At 50.5% G+C, this 25,593-nt stretch overlaps 10 protein-coding genes across 10 annotated transcripts; 3 read left to right on the top strand and 7 right to left on the bottom strand.

Annotated features, from left to right (window-relative positions):
* Window positions 1-233: 233 nt before the first annotated feature.
* ALT_3389 (adaptor protein STE50) lies at window positions 234-1,839 on the bottom strand (the record flags this gene model as incomplete). Its single annotated transcript, XM_033556597.2, has 3 exons — window positions 234-1,267; window positions 1,318-1,479; window positions 1,572-1,839. The coding sequence occupies 3 exons, from the start codon at window positions 1,837-1,839 to the stop codon at window positions 234-236; spliced, it is 1,464 nt and encodes a 487-aa protein (XP_033412488.1).
* A 3,038-nt stretch (window positions 1,840-4,877) lies between these two features.
* On the top strand, window positions 4,878-5,498 carry ALT_3390 (uncharacterized protein; the record flags this gene model as incomplete). Its single annotated transcript, XM_033556596.1, has 1 exon — window positions 4,878-5,498. One exon carries the CDS (start codon window positions 4,878-4,880, stop codon window positions 5,496-5,498), a length of 621 nt encoding a protein of 206 aa, XP_033412487.1.
* Window positions 5,499-5,981: 483 nt separating this feature from the next.
* cdc48 (AAA family ATPase CDC48) lies at window positions 5,982-8,743 on the bottom strand (the record flags this gene model as incomplete). The annotated part of the gene is made up of 6 exons (XM_033556595.1): window positions 5,982-6,565; window positions 6,623-8,114; window positions 8,176-8,425; window positions 8,491-8,546; window positions 8,606-8,633; window positions 8,694-8,743. The coding sequence occupies 6 exons, from the start codon at window positions 8,741-8,743 to the stop codon at window positions 5,982-5,984; spliced, it is 2,460 nt and encodes an 819-aa protein (XP_033412486.1).
* Window positions 8,744-9,613: 870 nt separating this feature from the next.
* Window positions 9,614-10,656, bottom strand: ALT_3392 (uncharacterized protein; the record flags this gene model as incomplete). The annotated part of the gene is made up of 2 exons (XM_033556594.2): window positions 9,614-10,373; window positions 10,460-10,656. 2 exons carry the CDS (start codon window positions 10,654-10,656, stop codon window positions 9,614-9,616), a joined length of 957 nt encoding a protein of 318 aa, XP_033412485.1.
* Window positions 10,657-11,250: 594 nt separating this feature from the next.
* ALT_3393 (uncharacterized protein) lies at window positions 11,251-12,480 on the bottom strand (the record flags this gene model as incomplete). The annotated part of the gene is made up of 1 exon (XM_033556593.2): window positions 11,251-12,480. The coding sequence occupies one exon, from the start codon at window positions 12,478-12,480 to the stop codon at window positions 11,251-11,253; it is 1,230 nt and encodes a 409-aa protein (XP_033412484.2).
* A 1,324-nt stretch (window positions 12,481-13,804) lies between these two features.
* ALT_3394 (Mpv17/PMP22 family protein) lies at window positions 13,805-14,744 on the top strand (the record flags this gene model as incomplete). The annotated part of the gene is made up of 4 exons (XM_033556592.1): window positions 13,805-13,921; window positions 14,003-14,278; window positions 14,370-14,636; window positions 14,685-14,744. The coding sequence occupies 4 exons, from the start codon at window positions 13,805-13,807 to the stop codon at window positions 14,742-14,744; spliced, it is 720 nt and encodes a 239-aa protein (XP_033412483.1).
* Window positions 14,745-15,286: 542 nt separating this feature from the next.
* Window positions 15,287-17,192, bottom strand: ALT_3395 (defective in cullin neddylation 1 family protein; the record flags this gene model as incomplete). The annotated part of the gene is made up of 5 exons (XM_033556591.2): window positions 15,287-15,722; window positions 15,783-15,957; window positions 16,021-16,091; window positions 16,944-16,987; window positions 17,109-17,192. 5 exons carry the CDS (start codon window positions 17,190-17,192, stop codon window positions 15,287-15,289), a joined length of 810 nt encoding a protein of 269 aa, XP_033412482.2.
* Window positions 17,193-17,932: 740 nt separating this feature from the next.
* Window positions 17,933-18,676, bottom strand: ALT_3396 (ribosome biosynthesis protein NIP7; the record flags this gene model as incomplete). The annotated part of the gene is made up of 4 exons (XM_033556590.1): window positions 17,933-17,956; window positions 18,022-18,123; window positions 18,179-18,348; window positions 18,412-18,676. The coding sequence occupies 4 exons, from the start codon at window positions 18,674-18,676 to the stop codon at window positions 17,933-17,935; spliced, it is 561 nt and encodes a 186-aa protein (XP_033412481.1).
* A 193-nt stretch (window positions 18,677-18,869) lies between these two features.
* On the top strand, window positions 18,870-20,945 carry ALT_3397 (nuclear export protein Noc3; the record flags this gene model as incomplete). The annotated part of the gene is made up of 1 exon (XM_033556589.1): window positions 18,870-20,945. One exon carries the CDS (start codon window positions 18,870-18,872, stop codon window positions 20,943-20,945), a length of 2,076 nt encoding a protein of 691 aa, XP_033412480.1.
* Window positions 20,946-21,439: 494 nt separating this feature from the next.
* ALT_3398 (uncharacterized protein) lies at window positions 21,440-24,321 on the bottom strand (the record flags this gene model as incomplete). The annotated part of the gene is made up of 2 exons (XM_033556588.2): window positions 21,440-24,138; window positions 24,231-24,321. 2 exons carry the CDS (start codon window positions 24,319-24,321, stop codon window positions 21,440-21,442), a joined length of 2,790 nt encoding a protein of 929 aa, XP_033412479.2.
* Between the last annotated feature and the right edge of the window lie 1,272 nt (window positions 24,322-25,593).

Raw genomic sequence — 25,593 nt, forward strand, 5'->3', positions numbered from 1 at the left:
ATTTTACCTTTCCAGATTCCCTGCAACACCAAACACCGCTTATATAACAAACCCAAGCCCAAAGGGTGAGGAAGATGAGATGAAGATTGTAAATTCGAAGAGATAATAGAAACGCGTGATCGCCGTCAAGGAGGGTATCAGGGGAAGGGGGTATCTCAAGCAACAGTTTGGATGTCGCGACACTCGCTTTTCGGTTCATTTTCTTCCTCGAGCAGTCTATACCCACGTTTGCATCACAATACACCGCCGGGTAGGTTGATCTGGCCTTGTCTGCCCTCGAAACCTGCACTATTGGGGGCAGACCCCCCGCTGGTGTAAGCGTTGTCAACGGGATGCAGCTGTTTTCGTAGCATAAACATCGGTTTTCTTCCCTCCTTCTCCAGTTGCTTGAAGAGAATAAGCGGCCGCTCCTCAAGTCCTAGACATCGCTCTTGATCACCGTACACAATGTACAATGCATACTGCTTCCAATCGGCATTGATATTGTACTTTTTGAGTGCCGCGGGAAGAACCTTATGACAAGGGTCATCCATCGAAACACGGAATGACTTGAAGATCTCGACGCTAGGTGGATCAGCACCCGCTCGGGAATCGGACCGTGTGGGAACATCAGGGCGTGACGCTTGTGTGGGCGTGGGATTCAACCGATCGGGACGTGATTGTGACGTCGGAGTATCTTCTGGATGATCATAGCCTGTGCGACCCGAATTCGGTTGTGTGTAAGAACGTGATGCAAGCGTCTGATGGGCACCGTAGTGAGCACCAGGAGACGTCGGCGATGGCATGCCCGGTGACAACTGTGGCTTGCCATTCAAGGCGCTAAGATGGGACGAATTCGCGGCAGCAGAAGGGTCCAGTCCACCGTTGTCGTTGTACGGTCGTCCTTCGTGTATCGATGGAGGGATATGCGTAGGCGAGTTATTTTTTGGTGTGGTACCCCCAGTGTAGACGCGTTTGGAGAAAGTCCGAGAGATTCCGGACGCTGCACGCTCAATCAAGGTGTTTCCGGAGGGCGACACAAGGGTTTGGCCTTCGTAGTGGCCATCGGCTCCTGGGCCCGCGGATGATGGAGGCGGCAGTGGTTGTGATCGATCCTTGGCCATTTTGAAGACAGGAAGAAGCTCTTCGCGAAGCCGGCGATACTCCTCTGCAACGCGCCGCAACTCCGACTCGACACTGACTATTTTTTCATCTCGTAACCGGATCGACTGTATCAAACGAGCAATGTCCTCTTGTGTGGCCGTTTCGTTCATGCTTTGGTCCGCCGCTACAGAACAGTTAGAACGAACACCCACGCCAGCATGGAATGGTACCTACAAAGAGGTATGTAGTGGTCCGGGTCGAGGGGAATGTCTTGCTTGACTTTAGTCTCGTATACACTCTTCAAAATGGTCAATCGGTGCCCAACGCTGGTGATTCCCATCTCTTTCAGTTCCTCGTGTTTGAGCGCAATCAGTGCTTCGCCAACGATTTCGTTCTCTATAACGAGTAGGCAGGTTAGTAGCTTTTCCCACGCTCCAGAGTTCTGTCTAATGGTCCCCATTGTTCTTTCTGTTAGGCGGCCAACTTACCAAGAAAGATTGCGCAGTACTGACGGAGACCAAGGGCGGCAAGCCAGTTTGCGCATTCCTCAGCGGTCCACTCTGTAATGATGGTCTTCGGCGATCGAGGGTCTTCCTCAGGGTTTGCAAATGTCCTAGGAGTGTGTTCGGCCGAAGGGAATTCGGAGTCGGAGGGAGAGGCCTCGGAGTCGGTCGCTAGATGAGGGGAGGTAATCACACTCCGTTCGTACTCATCATCCGCGTCGGAGTCCGCGTGATAGGATGTATGCAGAGACATGTCTGTAGAAGGAGGCTAGGGAGCCGACAATGACGTCCACGGGAGCGAAGAGGAATGGAGTGGACGTCGGCGCAGAAAGTCGGCTCTGCAGCAACACTACTGTGAAGAGTGACTGCAAAGTGAGAAGACGGGGTGCATAGATTATGAGATAGTATTTGGTCTGCTTTAGAAGATCGCGGTCGAGGTCATCCAGAGCTGCGATTAAGCGAGGTCGGGGGGTGATCCAAGTGATGAGGGCAGCTGAGCCAAGCAGGTAAGCCACATGGACGGGGAACAATGGCGGTTAGAGGCAGCCAGGAATCGTCAAGATGCGGGGACGGAACGGAAGGGAGGTAGGTTCGTGAAGGCCAGCGACTGAACTAAGGTCCTTCGTAAGATGGTAGTAAGTCGAGATAGCGAGTTTCGTCACGATGAGAGGTATAGTCGAGGTTGGAACCGAAGAATATGTTCCTGAGGCCACCAAGGCAGTAGTGGTTGGAGAGTGAGAGAGCGGGGGGAGCAGCGGATCTTCTCCCAAACGGGAAGAACAGTAAATTAACAAAAGAGTGGTATTTAATCCACGAGCGAGAATTGAGGAAAAGAAGGTGAAGAGGAGGAAATGTCAAGGAAGAGGAATAAATCAAAATAGAGAGTGATGATAGTTTCTTCCTCGAGTACCAGAGTGGTATGTACCTAAGACCTAAGGAACAATCTATCTACCTAATGGAAGTACCTGATCTGGGACGTGGAGTAACTCTTTTTCTTCCTTGCTAAGGTACCTTATTAATGACCAATCCGAAAAAGGAGTGGCACTGGTCAGCGCTTCTAAAGTTGGAGTTTGCACGTGACCCTGGTCTGGACCCCCTTACTTCTCGATTAAGCTGTTCCTGACTGAGGACGAAGGAACAAAAAAAGTGACACCGATGACGGTGCTGATTGGTATTACCTTACTCTGCTTGCCGATGAAGCTTGCTGGATGACTTGTTTAAGCGTGGTCTCGCTACCGAGTTCCGAGTTCGAAATATGTCGCATTCTCCTTGATTTCCCCGTATCCTGCCAGGTGGTTTACTCGTCAAGACTATCCCTTCTCCGACTCAGGTCTGTCCAGTATCCTAGTCGTTGATCATTAATACCTCAAGTCAATGCACCGGAAAAGGGGCAAGTAAGCTATCAACGGCCTCGACGAACTAGTGGTCAAGTTACACTGTTAATGAGTATTGCACAAGTCCAACTACTATCTTCTTGTCTCAGTCATCCCCAATTATCCAAGGTCCAGTCTCCCATCAGTACGCAGGGGCAAAAGTCTACTGACGTTGATGGTATCCACAGAGTATAAAATCTTCAATAATGCTCAATGTTATTCATGATAGGCGCTGTCAAAAATCAATAGTGCCGGGGACCTGTACATTTTGGGCCTAAAGAGTCGCAATGCTCCGCTATCATCGTGCTAATATTGCATTTCTATTCTGGGCTATTCTCTGATGCCTCTTTATTGAGATATTTTTTTTTTTTTTTTTTGACTATTGACTCTCTTTCATGCGCTAATTGTCTACAGAGCAAGGCTCTGTCTGGTTCATAAATTTAGGATCAGTCTTGGTCTTTGGTCGACAGACTTCTGACGTCTCTGCGCTCCGGGGAGTATCTAGTGCAGAGTACAGATGAAGCAGCAGTTCCTTCTTCAGCGTAATCGGTAGATTTCTTCCTAGAGACCAAGGTATTGTGATGTCAACTATGGCAGGCATTGCATGAGCAAGTGGTGCGCCTTGGCTCTCAACTGGCAACAGTGGAAAGCGTCATGATATGTATTTGGTTGTTCATCAGTGGACCATATCTTCTATTGATTGACAACCTCCCCAACAAAAGCAAAGAGCTCCATTATGGTCTTTCAATTTACCTTTATCGTCCCATTGACTCGATCAATAATAATGACCTGTGCAATGCTTCTGCATTGTCAATAGAAATTCCAATGCAACTGATACCCACTCTGGCGCTTGGGGCTGTTCAAAGCGCCAACAATGAATGGATAATGCATACAGCTTCTGGACTGTATAAGTGTCAATGCGTTGATACTCGAAATTGTTTTGATGCTTATCCCAGAGTCCAGAAATGTACCTCATCATAATAGAGTCACCGGTCGTGATACACGAGGACCCGTTCCCCCGTAGGAATTCAAACACCAGATAAATCATACATGAATTTGAAGATCGACAATGTTGGCAATGAGGATGATGCTAAAGAAGTCTTCAAGAATGATTCATATTGCTCGTAGTAAACATTGTCAATGTCAATACCAATGTCTTGGGACTCGTTGCTTCAATCAACGCTCCGGGGCAAAATGCGGCGGAATTGGCCTCCCAACACCGAGGTCCTCTGAAATATCCTACACTTCGAATGAGCACAATAGAGCTTGCGTCTATTGTCAATAACACAAATCCTTCTTGCTGCATGGATATATCTACCTTATCGTTTCCACTGCACTTCAACTCTGTTCGGAATTAGTCCCAGTATCTCCTGCCTTGGCCGGAACGAAATTCTTCTGAGAGTGAAGTATCGGCGTCATCAATTCCAGGCGCTCGCCAACAAGCACTCTACAAACCCAAGGTAAGAGTTGACATGACAAGGCACAAATCGCAACAGCGCCATGAACTCCATCCAATATTAAAAACACGCCATCACAGAAACGCGCGATTCAATCCTGCAGCAGGCTCTCCGTACCCGCCGCGGGAACAGCGTCGCATCACAACCTCCCTCCCCACTGCAGCGCCAGCACCAGCACGACGGCCTACAACTCGATCCGCAGCAAAGAAGGAAGGGCAGGAACCCAGCTCCCTCAATCGGACGGATCAAAAGCAAAACCACAATACTACGGCGTAACTGAACGACCATCGTCGTCAGTCACGTCCTCACCTCACCCGAAAAACTTCCCTACCATCCAGTAGACTAGATACCGGCCGCCGACATCTCAACCCCGACAAGCTCACCACTACAACCACAACAGCAGCAGAAAAGCTCGACTCAGAACCAAAACCTCAGAGAAAAGAAAGAGACAGGAAGGAAGAATGCCCTCCACAACATCCCCGCCACCATCAAACACCTCCTCTCCCTCCTCGCCCAACACCCTCACGCCCGAAACCCTCGAAAGCGACCTCCTCACACACCTCGCCTCCACCACCGCCCTCGAAGACCTCCACGCAACGCTCCTCTCCTCCCTCCAACGCCTCGGCTGGACCGAAAAGATCCGAAAACTCTCCCTCGAGCTCCTCCGCGCCGGCCGCTGTGAGCGCTTCGACGACGTCGTCGAGGCAGTCGTCGCCTCCGCCGCGGGGATAAAGCCGCCCTCGGCAGCGTCGCAGAACGGGAATGGAAACAGCAATAACAGCGAGGACGACTGGGCCGAGCTAGACGAGGTGGACGTGCGGATTCCCAAGGCGGTGGTGGAGCAGGGGGTGCGGGCCATCAAGGAGGTGTTGAGGGAGGTGATTGTGATAGAGGATGATCCGGACTTGAACGCCTTGCATCAGAGCGAGCATGTGTCGGAGAGCAAGGGGAGCTTAGAGGCCGAGGGGGAGAAGGAGAAAGCCAAGATCTCCAAGGCCGGGGAGTCGTCGGTAAAGAATGGTGATACAAGTCCCACCAAGAAGACGGAGAAGAAGCCCAAAACGGGGAAACAGGTCAAATGAAGCATTGCTTCAAGGGTTTCCGTCCTACTTTGAGTGTTGCTCCATGTCACTTCTTCGCTTCCATTCCTGGGGATACCTTTACTTTGGCTCATGCAGGCGTTCGTCATGGCTTACGGTTTTTCGGTCGCACTTTCTGGGAGTCTAGAGGGATGGGATTTTGCCATTTGATACCATATCCGATCATTGTACAAGGTTTAAGAACCAACTTTCTCATTTACGTTCTAAGCTGTAAAAGAGGACTGCTCAAGCTCAAATGTATCGATCTTCCTCGTCCGCCCGTACATGAGGCGTATGCGGAGATACAAGCTCAAGGGATCTTTATCGTAAGGAAGTAAGCAAAATGTAAAACAATAGATACGCATTCGTGTCAACAGGTGAATCCCGTTCACATCTCCAGGGGTCATAAGCCAAGGCTAGATCTAGCTACTAGAGGATAGGAGACTGTAAAATGGAAACGGACCAAGCTCATTAGAGAACACCCATTTAGTCGTAGAGGCTGTCATCATTGCCGGCTTCACCGAATGTGTCGTTATTTTGGATCTCACCCGAAGACGGGAAGCGGAAGAAGCTGCTGCCACCGGAGTTCTTCAGGCTCTGAGCGAAAGCCTCGTAACGGCGGATCTCCACATCGCTGACGGAGCGGCGAGCCGACTTCATAGCCTCCTCGAAGTGAGCACGGGTGAGCTGGGGCACCGGGTCCTCCTCCTCGTCCTCATCCTCCATCTTGACATCCTCACCAGCAGCCTCGCGCTGCTTCTGACGCTCAATATCCGCAGCAATGGATTCCTTAATGGCCAGCTTGACGGCACGCTGGGTGACAAATCCAAGATCGGCACCAGAGAATCCATGAGTCTTGCTGGCAATGAAGGCAATATCAACGTCTGGAGCGACAGGGGTCTTGCGGAGCTGAGCCTTGAGAATACTCTCACGAGAAGCCTGATCGGGCAGAGGCACGTAGACCAGGGTATCAAGACGACCAGGACGGACCAGCGCAGCATCAAGCTGCTCGGGTCTGTTGGTAGCACCAATGACAAAGACGTTCTTCTTCGATGTCATGCCGTCCATTTCTAAAGTATTCGTTAGTCACAGTTAATTTATATCGCAAGGCTTGTCAAGCTACTTACCAGTAAGAAGCTGGTTGACCACACGGTCAGAGGCACCACCAGCGTCGCCGACGGAACCACCACGGGACTTGGCGATCGAATCCAACTCGTCAAGGAAAACGACGCAAGGGGCAGCAGCACGGGCCTTGTCGAAAATGTCCCGGATGTTGCTCTCGGACTCACCGAACCACATGCTCAGAAGCTCAGGTCCCTTGACCGAGATGAAGTTGGCAGCACACTCGTTCGCCACGGCCTTGGCAAGCATGGTCTTACCAGTACCAGGAGGACCATAGAACAGAACACCACGAGATGGCGAAAGGCCGAACTTCTGGAACTTTTCGGGGTGATCCACGGGGTATTGGACACTCTCGATGAGCTCGCGCTTGACCTCCTCCAAACCACCAATATCCTCCCAACGGACGTTGGGAACCTCGACGACGGCAACCTCGCGGAGAGCAGAGGGGTTTGACACGCCGAGAGCGTAACGGAAGTTCTCCATTGTAACGCCAAGGGAGTCAAGCACCTCCGCGTCAATGGTGTCCTCGTCAAGATCGATCAGATCCATCTTCTCACGAATCTGCTGCATAGCGGCCTCAGAGCAGAGAGAGGCAAGATCGGAACCGACGTAACCGTGGGTCTCGGCGGCAATGGTCTCCAGATCGACATCCTCAGCGAGCTTCATGTTCTTGGTGTGGATGGACAGGATCTCGAGACGGCCAGTGGGGTCGGGGATACCGATATCAACTTCACGGTCGAAACGGCCGAAACGACGGAGGGCAGGGTCGATGGAGTTGGGGCGGTTAGTGGCGGCCATGACGACAACGTTGGAACGAGCCTTCATGCCGTCCATAAGAGTCAAGAGCTGAGAGACGACACGGCGCTCGACCTCTCCGTTGGTCTTCTCACGCTTAGGGGCGATGGAGTCGATTTCATCAATGAAGATAATGGCGGGAGAGTTCTTCTCGGCCTCCTCGAACGCCTTGCGCAAATTCGATTCGGATTCACCGGCCATCTTGGACATGATTTCGGGACCGTTGATAAGGAAGAAGAAGGCACCAGTCTCGTTCGCAACGGCACGAGCCATCAGTGTCTTACCGGTACCAGGAGGACCGTACATCAGAATACCACGGGGCGGCTTGATACCGATGGACTTGAACAGCTGAGGGTGACGCAGAGGCAACTCGACCAATTCACGGATCTGTGCCATCTGCTTTCTGCAACCACCGATATCGTCATAACCGACCTCGTTCAGGTTGCCCTCCTCATCCTCCCGCTGGATTGGCTCACCCTCGCAGTGGATGATGGTATCTTGTGCGACAATACCGTACTCTGGGGGATCGACCTCAACAACCTTGAACTCCACCTGTCTCATACCTCCACGTACTGTGAACAGGTCTCCCTGTTTCACGGGTCTGTAGGCTTCACGGAAGTATGGGGCGAGGTAGACATCGAAAAGCGATCCAGTCAGACCCTCTACGGTGTCTGCAATGGGAAGGACGGCAATCCGCTTGGCCTGCAGAGAATAATGGGTCAGTTTTCTGCTTTCGTTTGGGGAACATCAAAGGCGAGCCTACATATTTGATATCTGGGCAAGGGTGAACGGTGATAATGTCACCGTGCTTGACACGCAGATTGTGTCTCACGACACGGTTGATGCGGGCGCTTCCATCATCCAGGTCATCATCAGCAAGCACAATCAAAACGGTATCCTTCCGCTTCTTGCCCTTCACCAAGACTGTGTCACCACGGAAAAGCTGGAGCGTCTCCATGGTATTGTTGGAAAGGGCAATAACTGAGTTGTCATCGTTGACGGCATCGGTCACACTAGGCAAATTAAGTCAGTATCCACGTCCGCCACTTCAATAGCCATCAGCGTGCGATGAGCTTACATCAACGAGTTGGGCTTCTTCTTCTTCTTGAGGATGGCTGTAGAGGTATCGAGCTCCTGCGTTTTGAAGAGTCAGTACTAATGTTGACCGCTTGTTGACGCCACTAGAACTTTACCTCTTTCTTCTCGGCGCCCGAGGCGTCGCTGTTAGTTCGTTAGCATGAGGACCCTGTAAGACGAAGAACCGAGAAACCAAGGACGTACTGGAGGTGCACCCTCTTCTTGTCATGAGCGTGGTCTGGTTCTGCGCTCATTTTGACGAATACTGAGATACAGTAGTTGTGTGAACAAGCTCTTGAAGCAACCTAGACAATCTGCAGGTATCAAGGATGTCGCTCGGATGTGCTCAACTGCCAAGTAGGCAAAAAAAAGCGAGAAAGGAAAATTGAATAAAACTATTAGAGAGTTGTAGAGTCCGACAGACGAGATGAGGTGTCTGGGGGACAAAGGGAGGTGAAGACAGGTGGTAGGTGGATGTAAGAGAGATGGATGTGAGGTTCGGAGGTTGGCAGCAACAGCTCCAGTTAAAGAGGTGACGATAGGTTCGGTGCCTCTCGGACTGATGACTTAAGCCGCCTCAGGTTCATCAGCCACAGATGCCGCCACCGCCCAAAGGAAGAAGCGAATGGAAGATGGTCGTATCCAACCACTAGAGGGACGGAGATTTGCTTTGAAATCCATGCTGCGTAACTACGTGGCCTTATCAGTCTTCATGCTTCCTTTGAGATGACAATGCTTCACAAATGCTAAGCTTCATGCATGGGTTTGCCACCCTGGCAGACAACCGCAGGACATACTTTGCCTGTGTGCCTGAGGCATCAATGTATAGGGACAAGTGTGTCTTGGCAGTGAGCCAGACCTGGTGCTGGCATACCTTTTCATCGTGCCGTCCATTATAATGTATGATTCTCACACTTTACAGGAATGAGCTGGTTGATCGTATACCCGCCGAGGTAACGTAGATTGGATAAACCTAAAATCTAACAACTGCCACTGAGACTGGACTAAATAGAAAAGTTACAGGGTTGCATCCATGATATCTACCTCTCTATATCACTAAAGAAGATGGGAGCAGAATTATACACGAGTGAGCACGAGTGAGAGAGTGAGTCACCAAATCGCGATCATAACTTCGCAGTCGCAGCCCAAAGATCGTAGAATCCCCAAGCGCCAGCCATGAAACTGATCACACCCGACAAACTATTGGGGATGCCGACGCCATTTTCGAAACACCAGTGAAGACACAACGGAGCCCAGCACACGTTATTGACCAGAGCCTTCTTCCAGGCACGAATCTCCGCCCTCAGTTCCTCCTGGCCCTCCTTCGTCTGCGCCTTGACCGGGTCACTTGCAATCTTCCTCCTCCGCAAGACAACCTGTCTCCAAAGCACGAAGAACTGGAAGATAATATGGCCGAACCAGGCCCGGATGCTCCACAGATACCACTTGTTGATGCCTCCCCATCGATCGATCCACTTCTTTGAGATAACTCCCTTGGATGCCAGGTAGCCCACGTTCTCGAGGAATTGGTATACCATGTTCACGGCCACCTGGGCCAGGGTCAAGTTGCGAATAATGGGATCCGAAGGTGGTGACTTCAAAGTGGCGGATCCCCATGTCCATAGGGGAACTAGACCCAAGAGCCGAATGGTATAACGGGTCTCAGACATGAGAGAGGAAAGGGCGAGGAGCCGGGATTGGGGCGACGAGGACGGAGCGGTGGTGTTGCGTGTAGATTTCGTACGATTGTTCAACCGGGCAAGAAGGCCCAGTCGCGTTTGCACAGCGATCCATGGCGCAGAAGTAATGAGATGATGAAGAGCATGAGTGAGATACCCGGTAGCGGCGAAGACTCGTTCTTGGCCGTAGGCTGTGGATAGGAGTCTATCGAGTGTAGTTGTTGTTAGTCACATGCGCGTCGCGTCGCGCTTTGGCAACAGCAGAGGGCATTGGAATTGACATATACTTACCGGTCTAGTCGTTCAATATTGTAGTCTGTCGCCTTGAGAGCTTCCAGCAACTTGCGTTGGGTATCATTCCTCGCTGAAGAGGACGATACCGGCGGTGAAATCCCCGCGGGGGTTACGGGCTTCCCCACACTGGGCGCTTCATTTTCAGGTGCCACAGGGGGCTCTGACGAAGCGAGTGTCTTTTCAGAGTCTGTCATAGTGGTATCTGACTGTCTGATTATATTTCAAAAAAAAAATTGTGGAGAAGTCGCGTCGCAGCTTTCTGAGATTTAAGGAGATTAGTAGTATGGAGCATCTGATGAGGATCTATGCTCACAGCGCTGGAGCCGAGGCTCGGAATTCGGAGCGTGCAGGCAGCTAGTGTGCAATAATGAAACCAAAGACGTCCAACTTCAACAAGAAGGAAAATCACAAGTCCACGGTACATACGGAATACTCATAATTTACTCTGCCTTCGATCTGCAGAGGTCGGTTCGTGACGGTCGAACCTACTACATAAGGTCAACTGACTGCGAGTAGTATCTCCAGAGGTCTCCCTATCTCTGGCTTGACCCGAACTGTCAAGGAAATCGAGATTCCTTCCCAAGCAATCCTTGCATTGATATTTTACTGGCCGATGAATGATGACAATGATAGCCAATGAATAAGATTAACAGACAGGTTCCAGGTACTTGTGAACAGCTTCAACAGCATCCTCTAGGGCTGTTTAATTCACTTATCCAACAGATTTGGCTCCAATCTCGCATCAGACTGTTTCGCCCAGCGAGCTGGTTGGCTATTGGCTGACGTGATCATTCGAGATCGCAAATATCTCCAGTCGTACTGCGAAATAGCGATTCCAAGCCATAATCATCATCGCCTACTTCGACATCAAGGTCACTTTCACGCTCATGAGTGCTCCGTACTTCAGCAGGCTCAACGGCGTTCTCTTCAGCATAAGCTATCAAGATGCTTCTCGAGCCGCCGCTCAAAAAGGAATGTGCTGATCCGCTGTCACTGAGCTCGGCAATAAGACCCGCGCTTGAAAATACTCTGACTTCCAACGGATCGCAAAACCTACTCAGATCAATCCGTGATGCAATTGCGCAAAGGCGCATAAATTGGGGCTGCATTATTGCGAGACTGATGCTTTCGGATGATGTGTAAGGAGGTGTCGGTAGCCCGAAGAAATGCTCCCTCTGCTTGTAATGATTGTCCAAGTGGCGGACAACCCTAGCGTCGGAAACCCTTTTGTTGCTGAGCTCCCATGGAAGGGTGATCGCAGTACATGGATCGTTGAAAAAGCCGTCAAGATGGATGAAGGCACGCTCAGGGATATGATCCATACAATGGTAGCAGCACCAGAATCGGCAAGCTGGACGCGGCTGCCTGGAAGGTTGTTCCGGGCAAGGCATTGATTCTACATGATTCTGCCGACGGACACCATCAATTCTCTCTGTGGGCACTCCATCATTGCCGTTGTCATTGTCCTCGTCGCCCGGCTCGACTCCCTGGATGACTTCAATGCGTGAAAACGGAGCTGCTGCCGGCCCATACTCTTGCTCCATATGCTGCAACACGATTGCCCTCTGTTGCCTCACGATCGTTCTCTCTCTGAAGGTGTAGTGACCGTTTATCATGGCCCTGGAAATTCCTTGGGACAGCCCCGGACCGTTTGGTTGATCGAGATCTTCGACGCAGAGGAGCAACCATCCGAGTAGGGGTTGGCGAGCGCAGTTGGGACAAAGTATACGATCGTCCACAAACCGGCGAACCATAATGCCATGAGTACACTGTTTGTTCATCTCATACTGCGGAAGGTTGTATTTCGGGCCAAAGGGCGCTCGAAGACGCCATCCTCGCCATGTTCTTCCTGGGTATATGTCCGGCCGCTGCTCAAAAATATCAGGCAGGACGTCTTCAGGTCTAGGCACTGGCGGCGGGTTGATGCAAGGGAATGGAACTCGAGGAGGCTGCGCTTCGGGGACTCTGCGGTGCCATCCAGGATGAGGTCTCGAGCTCCCCTCTCCATTGTTCGCCATGGCTTTGCATACGTGTTGAGAGGTTGGCTATGGAAGAAAGAAGTGGGGTATTAGGAGGAGTCATGACAACTGAAAATGTGCTGTGTGCTTTCTCGCTCTAATAGGAAAATGTGAATGGGGTGTTCTCGGCGACGATGCCATGGTGATGTTGACTGCAGAGAGTCAGTTCATCGTAGGTGCTTTCCTATTAAGGACATCCTTATCCCATAACTTTTACTGTGGCAGATAGATGAGTGAAGAGTTAAGCATATTATCATAGAGTTCTAGGAGATTATAAAGAGCTTGAAGCGATTTCTCTGGTTCTAGCATTATCATACTTGATGGTTATTCTGGTTGAGGTACTGTTGTTTATAGAGGCAGGGACATGGTTCACTAACGCATCCTAAGAAGTAGCTTGATAGCTAGACCCTCATTCTTCTATGTCTTCTTGACTAAACTCTGTGGTATTTTTCTATCTTAGCTCCTTATTGTAACTTCTCTCTTTATTCTACTATGTGCATAATGACATGCCTAAAAGAAATGATGGCAACAGCGTTATGCACACAGAAAGACCGCTACCTTTATTAGAAACAGCAGCACAAACTGATGAACGCCTTTAGCAGAATCAAACAAATATATTTCCAGCCAAAGGGTCCCAAGAAACACCATATCAGAAAAACTCCCCAGATATCGGAGGTGCCCGAAGTTGCCTGGCCTGTCAGGATGAACCCGCCATCTGCCGACCGCGTGGCCGAATAAGAAGCTGTTCTCAGAGATCGGAGATGCGTCCCCCTCCACCTTCAAGCAACTAATAACCGATATTATTTATCTATCTCCATCTCAGGAACGACGTTTGGGCCCCATTACATCCTGTCTGTCTATATCTAGATCAATTGCATGCACATAACTCTCCGGAGCTGCTGCAAGTAAGACATTTTGGTTCCTCTGTTCTCCTTTCTTTCTATATCTTAGTCGTCGTTGTTGTGTCGTGGTCTGGGCCAGGCTGCCTCGGTAAGCTCCCTGGTGCAATCAATAACCGTCTCCCTCTGTCTTTCTCCAGCCTCCTCTTCACGTAAACAAACAGCGGCCGGCCCCTTTCCCTTTAGCTCTCTTTAAACGTCCTCTTGTCCAACCCCACGATTCTCCTTTCTGTCCAACCTAGCGGCCTCCTTACCCACCTCGCCTCATATTTTCTCGTTCCGTCGATTATCAATTGTGGTCGTTCTCATTCCTGACCCTCTGTGACTGACCGTCTTTCCCACTGCGCATAGCTATCGGCTATTCTTATCGCCTCCATTACCCGATCTGTCTACCGACCCGCAAGTCCCAATAAACACCAGCAACCATGTCGGTCAAGTTTCAGGAAGAGGTCACCAAGTCAATCCGAGCGGATACCAAGGAATTGGCGCATAAGGTCGGGGAGCGGTTGACGGGTGGAAATGCTCAGACAGGCTACCTCGCTGTATGTTTAACCTGCTGCTGATCGAAAACGGAAGAGTACTGCGCGGATAGGTGGCTAACCGGGCATTTGAACATTGCATAGCTCTACCTGCGTCAGCTGCAGTCGAATCCCCTGCGCACGAAGATGTTGACATCCGGTTTGCTTTCCGGTCTTCAAGAAGTCCTAGCATCCTGGATTGCGAACGATGTCAGCAAGCATGGGCATTACTTCAGCGCTCGGGTGCCCAAGATGACCCTCTACGGCATGTTCATCAGTGCGCCCCTGGGCCACTTGCTCGTCGGCATCCTCCAGAAAGTCTTTGCTGGTCGCACCAGCTTGAAGGCTAAGATCCTCCAGATCCTCGCCAGCAACCTGATCGTACGTTTCTGTCATACATGTCCTATGCACTCGCCAGACAGCTAGTGCATGTCACTCAGCGCGGCAAATGCTAACTGCAATCGCAATGCAGGTCTCCCCCATTCAAAACGCAGTCTACCTCACGTCGATGGCTATCATCGCCGGCGCCCGCACCTTGCACCAGGTCCGCGCAACCGTTAAGGCCGGCTTCATGCCCGTCATGAAGGTCAGCTGGATCACCTCACCTCTGGCGCTCGCTTTCGCCCAGAAGTTCCTTCCCGAGCACACTTGGGTGCCGTTCTTCAACATTATCGGATTCTTCATCGGAACCTACGTCAACACTCACACCAAGAAGAAGCGCCTGGAGGCTCTGAGAAAGGTACATTAATCTTCTCGCTTTAAGTAGAGCCCCGCTAATATGCAGCAGCGCTACGCCGAACGCCGTGGCCCCGGCAGCGAGTACGAGAAGGGCGGCGACTACCGGTAAATAATGCGAATATATCTAATGATTCGCCAGTCCATCCCATGCCGCGCGATTAACTAGGACCAAGATATGAAGTCTTGTAGAATTCCTTGGATATTGGGCTTGTGGCTGGTGGACTGCTATGCATGGCAATTTATTTCTTGAACATGTCTCATGTGACATCTCTCTTCGACCCAGTGATTCCCCTGATGTCGAGATGAAGATATGCCTTTTCTTTTTATCTGTTACGACGAATGGTTCTTTTTAAATATTGTATGTGAGTGTTTATGATGCCTTGGGCTTTGAACTATCTAGAATTTGGTCTGGCTGTTTGGACCTCAGCTCGATTCGGACTTAACCCTTACTAGATGATAGACCAGCAGTCTCTAAGCTCGTGCAGCCTCCCGTAACATAGTGTTTGACCTTGTCGACGCTAGAGCAGTTGATTTGTTCATTTACACATATATCCACGGAGCACGAAGGATGGCACACAGCCTTGATGAAAAGGGCGATCAGGCCATGCCTAATGAGACTGATTAATGCACTCCATTATTCTTTGTCAGTGATTATTCGACCTCCATCTCCTCTGCAGACTTGCCCCGTTTCGCCTGCACCCAACCCACAAACTCATCCAGGGTCCCCGGCCAAGCGGCGTCAGCACTCCACCAACCAAAATTCTCATCCTCGAGAGTCTTGCGCAGGAACACTTCGACCTGCTCCCACAGATCCTTGTTCACAGGTCGCTTTCCACGCTCTTCGAGGTATTCAATCCACCAGTCCAACCAGGGAGTCGTAGGCGTGTTCCACTGCATGCCACCGTGCTCGGGCGTAAAGAACAATCTCCACTGTTCTGCGGCGATATCGAACTGGAGATTCCGTTGGCCTTGCATACGACAGAGAGGAAATGTGTACCGATAAACGCGACGGAAGAGGTCTGGCTCGGCTGGAATACGAGCTCGAATGTCCGCCGCATGAGCAATCATCTTTTGTAGATTATCGCATCTAGACCGCCATATTAGGTGAACAAACGAGTGCAGGATGGGTTTTTGATTGCTCACTTACCCAACGCCCCTCCAGCCGTTTATGAAGCCTTCCCTCGTGAACTCACCCATGGACGGCGACTTGAGAAGCTCTGCGATTCCCAGGCATGCCACCTCGTCTAATTGTACTTGAATATCCCCCAGGAACTTCATGGCCCCTTCAATACCGATCCCGTCAGGGTTCTCTTCGGGTGCATCTAAGCTTCAATTAGCAATCGCACGGCGACGAGCTGGTGTCGGGATCTTCAACAAGGAAATACCTCGATACGAGTCGAAAACCTTGTTGAGGGCAGAAGTGCTTCCCCCGTTGCTTTGTGGGCTCTGGAAGTAACTGACGATTCAGTTAGTCTTCGCTCAGAGACAAATATTCGAAAGATCCAAACAAAGAAGCAATCGCGGATAAAATAGATTCAAGATCCGCCGAAACGATATGAGTGAATGAGCACACTCGAAGAAGACCACGGATACAAGGAATTTGTCAGCCGACTCTAAGCTCAGTCCATCTGATGCTCATTGCAAGTCGCTCGGAAGCTCCACGATCACGATGAAAGCAGCTGTTTCACTCAGGGAGAGTTGTCGCTCGATGATAGGACCTTGGCTTTGACAGCGCAAAGTAGAGTGGATACCTGGTTATAACGCATGCCATTCTGAACTACCCAACATAGCGTGATACCCCACTTCCAGATCCAAATGGCTGCAACGCAGAGGACTGATAGTGCTAGCCAGAGCGGGAAGATACTACGTACGTATCTGAGAGCAGGAAAGGCACCAGCAACACACATACACTTCCCACTGCTTGTTGAATCACCACAGAACGTCCCATTCAGCAGATATGGAACATGACTCAGCGTCCATCCAGTATGGCGTGCACCCGGTATGGCGTCGTTGAGTTGGATGTCTCTCGATGCACGGTTGAGTGCACGAGTAGCCATGCTGTAGATACTCAGGAACAAGTTGCAGGACGCGACGCGACGGTAGAGTATGATCCAAAGAGCAGTGGCCGCACAACAAATCCTGTTCCAAAGGAGCACTTCTTATGTACCACACGTTTGAGCCAAGGCAACAAATACCGCTCTAGATTCGGTGAAGCTCATGCAGATGTCGAGCATGGAGAATAGAATGCACTCATAACAGGAATCTTTACAAAAGAAGGCAAAAGAAAGGAACAAATTCAAATACTTACGCATCAATAGCTTCCTCTACATTCCATCTATGTGCTTTTAGGAACTGTAAAGCCCAGTATGATTAGCATGATGGACAATGTAAAATTTCACGTGATCTGAACTCAAAAAGTGACAACTTTCGCAGGGTCTCGATAATCAGATAGACTGATTTCTGCAGAACATACCTTTGCTGCTACTGCATCTTTGGCCTCTGTGAAGTTCACAAACTGAGAGATCAGTTGCTTCTGTACTCCGGAGTAAGGTGGCATGGTGGGGTGATGGCGGGCGATAGTCGAGGAGGGGAGTTAAGATGTGGTGGAGTCGACAGATGAGAGGAGAGCGTGAGAGTTGAGCTAGTACTCAGTGAGATTGGAGGCACTGGTCGCGGCCAACAGAGTTGAGTCCAAAAGTATAAGAGTGATAACTGAAGGGATTGTCTAGAGATGCTTGGTCCACACGAGGAAGGATCCATCGCCATTTGAGGCGCTGACTGATGTTCTGTTGGGCACGTGCCCAACTGCACCTATTTTGTATGAGTCTGACGACGCCATGAAATCGATATGAGGTTATACAAATATTGCCTTCTGAGTGAGAATGAAATTCTGCGATCTACTTCTCTGCGGAAAATCTGGAATATATAGGCAGATCCGCAGTCTCGGATATCTGGCGGTGTTTGACCTCTCGACAGCAAACAGCTTACACGACTACATACTGCGACTGCCTATCTATGTAAATTCAGCACCTGCCTCATCATGAGAGCTATTGTCTGATGGATTTTGAGGGCTACAGTGCGACATCATCGCACTCTCAGGCCAAGGAATCATGGCGTGTTACTCCCGGTCCAAAAGCATATGCATAATGTAGAATGGAAGGTGATAGTTGATATTGGACATAGAGGTGAAAAGACTTTTGTAGCCGAACAGATGCGAGACTCCAAACTCCTGCGACAATCCCTTGATATCTAGTATGCGAACACCATATATGATCCTGCCTGTGAAAAGCATCTCTATCAGGTCGTAAACAGGGTATCTTCCTACGCAAAGGTTAGCATTTAAATATGACCCCAACAGCCCTCGTCAAGGAGACGGAGCGACGTACCTCTCTCAGGTATTCTCCTACATCCGCTTGCCGAAACACGGCGATCGCAGTGGGATCCAGCTTGCGGATCTCAGCAGTGGATCGGGCAGTAACACCGAATCCCTGAGCTAAGTCAGTTGCCTATCAGAAGACTTTTGCAGTTGTAGACCATCCATACCAAAGGTGTGTCGTTCGAGTCGTACACCAAGACTCCTGTATGCTCTGGGATATCCTCACTCCATCTTCCGACGTGCGCTTTCACGACATTCGACCCGTAGAGGTACGGCATGATACCATTGTCCTTGATCCAGACCTTGTATCTCGCATGAGGGGCAATTACGTCGAGCGCTAACCATGCCAGTTCGTTAGCCAGCCATGCCACTGCGATTCTGCGAGAAAGAAGAAACGAACCTGTGATATGGATTCTGAACTTTCCAGTCTTGGTAAACTTGCCGATACAAATTCCAAGAGAAAGAAGGGTGTCCCGAGGAAAACTTGTCGATAGATCTGCCAGTGACTTCTTCACGTAGTACACTCGGTTTCCCTGCAGACGAAAGACGTGGCGCTCCTCCTCGGAATCGGACTGGGGCACGATGAGGTTGTTGAGTGACCGTCCGGTGTAGCCTGCCAACTTGGCAAGTAGCGTCTGCAACTCCTGCTCCGTAAGTTGACGCATTTTTGCTTCTGCTCTGTTCAGATTAAAAATTTCTTGAAGCTCCGCGGGAACAAAAATTCTAGACAAGGTGGAGCGGGAGCTCTAGCGTGAGATTCTTGGCGTTCGGGGAAAATTCAAAGGAAGAAAAAAAAGTTTCGACTCCGAACTTCGACGATTGCCGTATTTGATTTCGAACAATTTACGCACAGAAATTATGGCTCCTGGACGCACGATAAAGAGGAGACGGTTAAGTCCTCCCAGTGATGAGGAGGATACCTCCTCTCGACCCTCGCGTGATTCTCTCAACGATTTCTACAGCAATGCTGCCGAATGGGATCTCGAACAAGACTACGAGCGCCGACCGCGCAAACTAGGCAAGAAAGACAAAGAGAACACTAGGTTGCCCATTAAGACGGCAGAAGGGTTGCAAATGGTCGAGTCTGGATCAGAGGCGGAAGAGTCTGACAGCTTTCTCGGTACCGACGACGACGAGGACGGTGATGAAAATGAGGCCGATTTCGACGACGATGATATGGAAGATGACGAGGAAGATGCAGAGGAAACTCCAAAAGTGCCATTGAAGTTGCAGGTTATTCAAGCGAAGGAAGAGCTTGCGAGATTGGCGACAATCATCAACGAGGACCCAGAAGAGCACATTTCCTCCTTCAAAACGATGGCTGATATGGTGGAGAACGGCCAACACGTCGCGATACAGAAGCTGGCCCTCGCTGCGCAGGCTGCTGTCTACAAGGATGTTATTCCCGGTTACAGGATTCGTCCTCTCAGCGAAGAAGACATGTCCGCGAAAGTCTCGAAAGAAGTGCGCAAGCTCCGGAGCTTTGAACAATCGCTATTGTCTGGGTACAAGCACTACGTCCAGAAGTTGTTGGACCTTACAAAATCCTCAAAGCGCGATACTGCAGCCGTCGACCCCGGCTTGAAAAGCATCGCGATCAATTGCGCCTGCAACCTCCTCCTTTCCGTACCCCATTTCAACTACCGCACGGAGCTGCTGAAAATACTTGTGAATCGTCTCGCAAAAAGGCAGATCGATGCTGATTTCGTCAAGTGTCGAGAAACAATGGAAGAGGTATTTCGAAAGGATAATGATGGAATAGTCTCTTTGGAAGCTGTTCGTCTGCTGTCAAAGATGATGAAAGCCAAAGATTTCATGATACACGAGAGTGTCTTGGACACATTCCTCCATCTACGACTTCTCTCCGAATTTTCGGCAAAGGGCTCGAGGGATAGGATAGACCGCCGGTCAGCAGAAGAGGAGAATACCTTCCAAGGCAAGAAACCGAAGCAGAAGCGCGAATTCCGCACCAAGCGAGAGCGCAAGCTGCAGAAGGAGCGAAAGGCCGTGGAAAAGGACATGAAAGAGGCGGACGCTTTGGTGTCCCATGAAGAAAGAGACAAAAACCAGGCGGAGACACTGAAGCTCGTCTTCGGCACTTACTTCCGCATCCTGAAGCTTCGCATTCCCAACCTCATGGGGCCCGTCCTTGAAGGTCTCGCCAAATACGCACATCTGATTAACCAAGACTTTTTCGGCGACTTGCTGGAAGCTCTGAAGGACTTGATCGGCCACGCCGACAAATCCGAGGTGGAAGATGGCGAAGAGGAAGCAGAGGACGAAAGCGAATCGACGTCGCGAGATGCTCAACGCGAGGCTCTGCTTTGCACTATCACTGCCTTTGCGCTTTTGGAGGGCCAAGACGTTAGCAAAGCGGCATCATCTCTTCACCTCGACCTGAGCTTCTTTGTCAAACATCTCTACCGCTCCCTTTATTCCCTCTCCGTCAACCCCGACGTTGAATACAATCCCACCAAGGCACTTCGCCTGCCTGATCCAAACTCACACGAAGCAGACGGCTCAACGCACCGATCCAAGAGCAAAGTCAACTTCCAGACACCCACTGTCCTCCTCCTTCGGTGTCTCCAATCTACGCTTCTTTCCCGCGCTCATGGAACGCCACCCACCATTCGACTTGGCAGTTTTACCAAACGGCTCATGACAGCCTCTCTCCAGGTACCTGAGAAGTCTGCACTCGCGACGCTGTCCCTCCTGAATCAAGTCGCCAAGCACCATGCGCGCCGGATCGCGCCATTGTGGAACAGCGAGGAACGGAAAGGGGACGGGGTGTTCAACCCCTTCGCCGCTGACGTTGAGACCACCAACGTATTTGCGGGAACAGTATGGGAAGGCGAGTTGCTGCGTCTTCACTATTGTCCTCAAGTTAGAGATGCGGCAGCGGATATAGAAAAGTTGATTGTGGGCCGGAATTGAGTTGCCATCACAATATCACACTAAAGTTTCACTTTTAGTTTATGATCATTCCTCAAACTTCTTCTGCATTTATCCATTCTGGCTATCACATATCTTTTCTTGTGTTTTTCTGTCCTTTTCGTATTTTCTCAGCCATCGACATACTGGTGATACCCGTAGGTAAATTAAGCACGTGAACGCACGGTCCATCAAGAATCTCCCGTCCTCACATCATTAGTGCAAATAGACCCAAATCCATCGTTCCTTCATCTAGTAATAAAGCCAGCAATCAAATTGACCAAACTGCTCGGGTCCTAAGGAAGGCTTTCAGTCAGGAAGTCCAAATAAACGCTGAGCCTCGGCAAAACATCGAGTGAAAACGTATTCCAGGTCTCATCATCGATAATCCCGATTTAACTTCAGATTGAACGAAACCCCAAAGCAACGCAGTCACATATCTCAATGATTGGTACGGAACAAACGAATGCTCAACGAAATTCATCCGCATTTGAAATCTAAGCATGATGGTTGCTCTGATTACTCTCAGGCGAGGCTCCGCTGTGCGCTGTCGGATACCGCGTCGCAGCCTGCCAATCCTGTGTCCCCGTTTGAGCTGAGGCAGTGACAGGCGCAGGACCAGAAACTTGAAGGGAAGCAGGTATATTATGTGGAGTTTGGCCAGCATAGCTCGGCAGCATCGGGTGTGCTCGAGGGGGCGCAGCCGCCGCAGGGGGACGCACCTGGATATCCCTATTGAGTGACGATGACGAAGAGGGTTTAACAGCGACGGCGTTTGCGGGCAAGCGGTTTGCGGTTGGTGTGCTGGTGCCGATGTTCTGTTGAGGGTGCGAATCTTTCAATCCGCCTCTCTGCGGGGTAGGTCTCTCGGTTGCACAGGTCGTCTGTCCGGTCTGCGTACGCGGCTGAGATTTGAGGCGCTCTCGGTCACGCATGATCTGCTGCTGTCTGTCATTGCGTAAAGCGGGGTGGATGGAGCTTGGGCTCTCCTCAGCGAGTGTCGAAGGCTGCGAGGCTCCGACTGCAGCAGCTGGAACAGAAGGCATTGAGGAATGGCCGTTCTGTCCTAGGGAATTCTTTGTCTTCTTATTCCGACGGGGCGTGTGCAAGAATTTGCCGCCAGCACGACTTTCACCATCATCCCGGCGGCGGAATCCAAACATCCCCTTCTTGTGAGGGGTCTTCACACCTTCATTGGTGTCAAGGTGTGAGTTCTGGATGAGTGAACTCTGTCCATTCTCAGGAGCAAAGTTGGCTACCGACTGGCGACTAAGCTTGGGCGCCTTAGGCTCAGGTGAGCCTGAGGACTCCTGAGCAGGGTTTCTTCTCACTCCTCTCTTCACCTGAGAGTCTGTGATCTCTCGGCGTTTCTCTCCCAAAGGCGTGCTGCGGAAGGGCACAGTAGTGGACGGAATGTTTTGAGCGGGTCCTTGGTCGTTGTGCTGGGTCAAAGAGCCCTCACCCCCGGACACGTTCTCACTCTCTTCCTTCTCCTTTCCTTTCTTCCTATCTTGGTCCCTGCTTACTTCCATCTCACCCTTCTTGACACACCGCTGTCCATTTGTATCGTGTTGTTTCTCACTCTCCTTGGTCACGACGGGAGTATTTTGAGCCGCCTGCAACTCAGTACCTGTGACCTTCGGATCCGGTGCTGAGTTGCAGGAGGCACATGCCTTCTGAGGCGACGTTCTTGACGCGTTGATTTCTCCTCTCAATTTGTTGATTTGGCTCGAGACACCGATCAGCAACCTCTCTTCCATACGCCTCATTTGAATTTCAATTGCTCCGACCTGGCATTGAAGATTGGTCATACCGCGGTGCAGGTCTGACACGGCCTCATTTTGGCCTGCCGTGCGGGCATTGATTAGACGCAGTATATCGAACATGGCGTCTGTCTGTCGCAAAATCTGATCCTTTGACCAATTGTTCGAGTTCTCAAGTACCCTGCAAAGTCTATGAACAACGTTGTTCATATGGACATGGACTGCTTCGATATGAGACGTGAGCTGCTGTTCCAGGTCCGCTGTGTTCCGGTAGTCTGGATCTGGTGGAGGAGGAGCATAGCCTCCGTGACTTGTAACACCAGCGAAGGGGTGTTGAGCAACTGCTGCGTGAGGTTGAGCATTGAAATGCTGGGTGTGCGTCTCTTCGAGTGCTGGTCGATATGCTGTCATCACGGTAGGCTGAACTACCCCATGACCATGATTAAAAGATGCGGGATAGCTTGGCTGATCAGTCGCAAGCATCACAGGAAATCTATGTTCATTCGTGTGAACCCGTCCGCGTCTGTAGGCGGTATCTGGAAGGTCTGGGGTCATCTCAGCACTGGCATTGTCGTATATGGACGGCGAGATCGGATCGGCAAATTCATCTTCCACCGCATAGAAAGAGATATTTGTCGATGCAGGGCTGCTCAGATCGTTCTCCGCTCTCAGGCTGTGAATGCTCGGTCGCTCCCTGATGACCTGCGCCTGTCCACTGTTTTCAAGCTCGCCTGCGCGGGCCGCAGGAGAGGAGCCAGTCAGAAGCAGGGTATCAAGCTGCACTTTCCTCTCGGACTCTTGCTCGACAGGGCTCTGCATGGCGTGCCTACCCGCAAAGGGCCCAAGGCTCAACTTTTCGTTGTTTGGCTGCTCGTCATTTACCATGGAACTAGCGACGGCACAGGATTCAACGCTCGTCTGCGAAAACTGTCCGAAGCTGATGTCCCTAAACGGAAAGGGTGGTGCAGACGATGGGTAGACTCCCGGTTCTCGTGGCTTAGGGACATACAGCTTCTCTTCGTTGAAGTCCTGAGTATCCACGTCAGAGCTCTGTCCGCCTTCATTGCCCGCTGCTGGCTCGTTCCTCGAGCTGTCCCTGCGGAACTCCTTTGCAAGGTCTTTGAGACTGAGCTTGGACCTGAGCGCAGCCACTCTCGATTTCATTTTTTCTTTCTGACTGTTTTTGTCCGCCTTGTTGTTTTCGACAAGGTCTTCAGGCCGAGTTGGCTCGGTGACGGAACGCTTCTTACTCATGTTAGGGTTGCTCATGATATCCGACTTGCAAGCCTCGACGGAATCACCATTATCTTCCACAGGAAGGTGGCGTGGCTTTGGCATGGGAAGGGCCAGGTCAGCGTCGTAATCGAGACCCGACGACTTGCGTGAGGTGGTTGGTCTGGCACCCATGACTGGACCCTTCCGAGGTATAGCGACTACGACGAACGAGCTTATTAGCACCAAGATTCTCCGCTTCAGGGAAAAGCATTCGTGTCTCTGTCGAGGAGATATTGAGATGCTTGCTTACCTTTATCGAAGTTGGTGTTGGCAGTCTGCTGTTGCTGCTTTTGCTCCTGAGCCTTCATCTGGGCCCACGCGTTTCCACTCTGCGAAGCCATGGCAACGTAGCAGAAGTAGTAGGCAGTTTCTTTCAAAGGATTCTCGAGCAATGATATAGAAGCTTGTTGCTTATCGCGATGGTTGAATAAGAGCAAAGATGGAAGAATTGTGGAAAAGTTGCTATGGATATGAAGAGAGATTGGTCGATGGTAAGCTACAATGCTTGGGAGGGTGTTTAGGCTCGCTTGAGATCTCACTTCGTGTGTGTGAACACCGTGTGTCTAGCGAGTAGACAGAACTTCACGGAATATCTGCTCAGTGATGGTTTCTTGTTTGTGTTGCTGGTGCACCTGGTGCTGGTGTTTGCTAGCGCCTGTGGACCAGACGTCACTTAGGTGCTCAGTGTGAACTGCAACATGTACCTACATTCTTTGATCATTTGTCTCTTTCTCTCAGGCGGGCAGAATGATATCTGGCTTAAGATTACCCAGTTCTTTTCTTATAGTACATGTAACTATTCCCAGGTTACCAGAAGCTGTTATCGAACAGGATGTCGCTTGTCTGAGTCTGTAGAAGCATGGCGTCGATTCAGAATACGCGACGTTTAGTACGAGCTAATTATCTAGTCGAGTATCCAAAGCTACGCTGCAGGTGTGAATCATGCTTCCTAAATGATCTGCCTGATCTTTTCTGGCATTGATGAGAATGTTGATAATGCAGTTCGGGTTGAATATTCGTTTGAGACAGGTCAAGAGGTTCGGGGTGCTCGTCGCTAAGATGGAGTAACCAAGCTACGCCATCAGAGGTCTGCTTGTGGAAAGAGACTACATATGTTTGAAAAACTTGACAGACAGTAATCCTAACTGAACTGCAGATGCTGCTACCTTCTTGCACATCTTAAGGGCAGTGACAGGGCAATGACAGGGCACTGATCGAGTCTACTCCGTAGCGGAAAGGTAATCCTGGCTACGACGAGGATAGTGCCACACCGAGAGACTAGATTAATATTCTACAATAAGGAGCATTATTTCGAGAATCGAGGTCTTCATTCATTCATCGTAATCATCAAACATAAACATCATTACATACTGGCAGACGATCACATCAACCGCAAACTTCCGGCCAGTCATATCGATCGTTACCAATGTCAGGCAGCCTTCCAAGGTTGTGAGAGTTGCGACAGTTAGAGAGTAGAGTAAGGGAAATAATATTAACAAACTGAGAGCGAAGATCCACAAATATCAAATACAGGGGAATCGAGTCGAGTAAAAATGAGCGGTGATAATTTTTCAACAGATTCAGACTTATCGGGTATATGCACGCCAAATAAT

This window comes from Aspergillus lentulus, assembly GCF_001445615.1.
Source record: "Aspergillus lentulus DNA, contig: Alt08, strain: IFM 54703, whole genome shotgun sequence".
Classification (NCBI taxonomy): Eukaryota; Fungi; Ascomycota; class Eurotiomycetes; order Eurotiales; family Aspergillaceae; genus Aspergillus; species Aspergillus lentulus.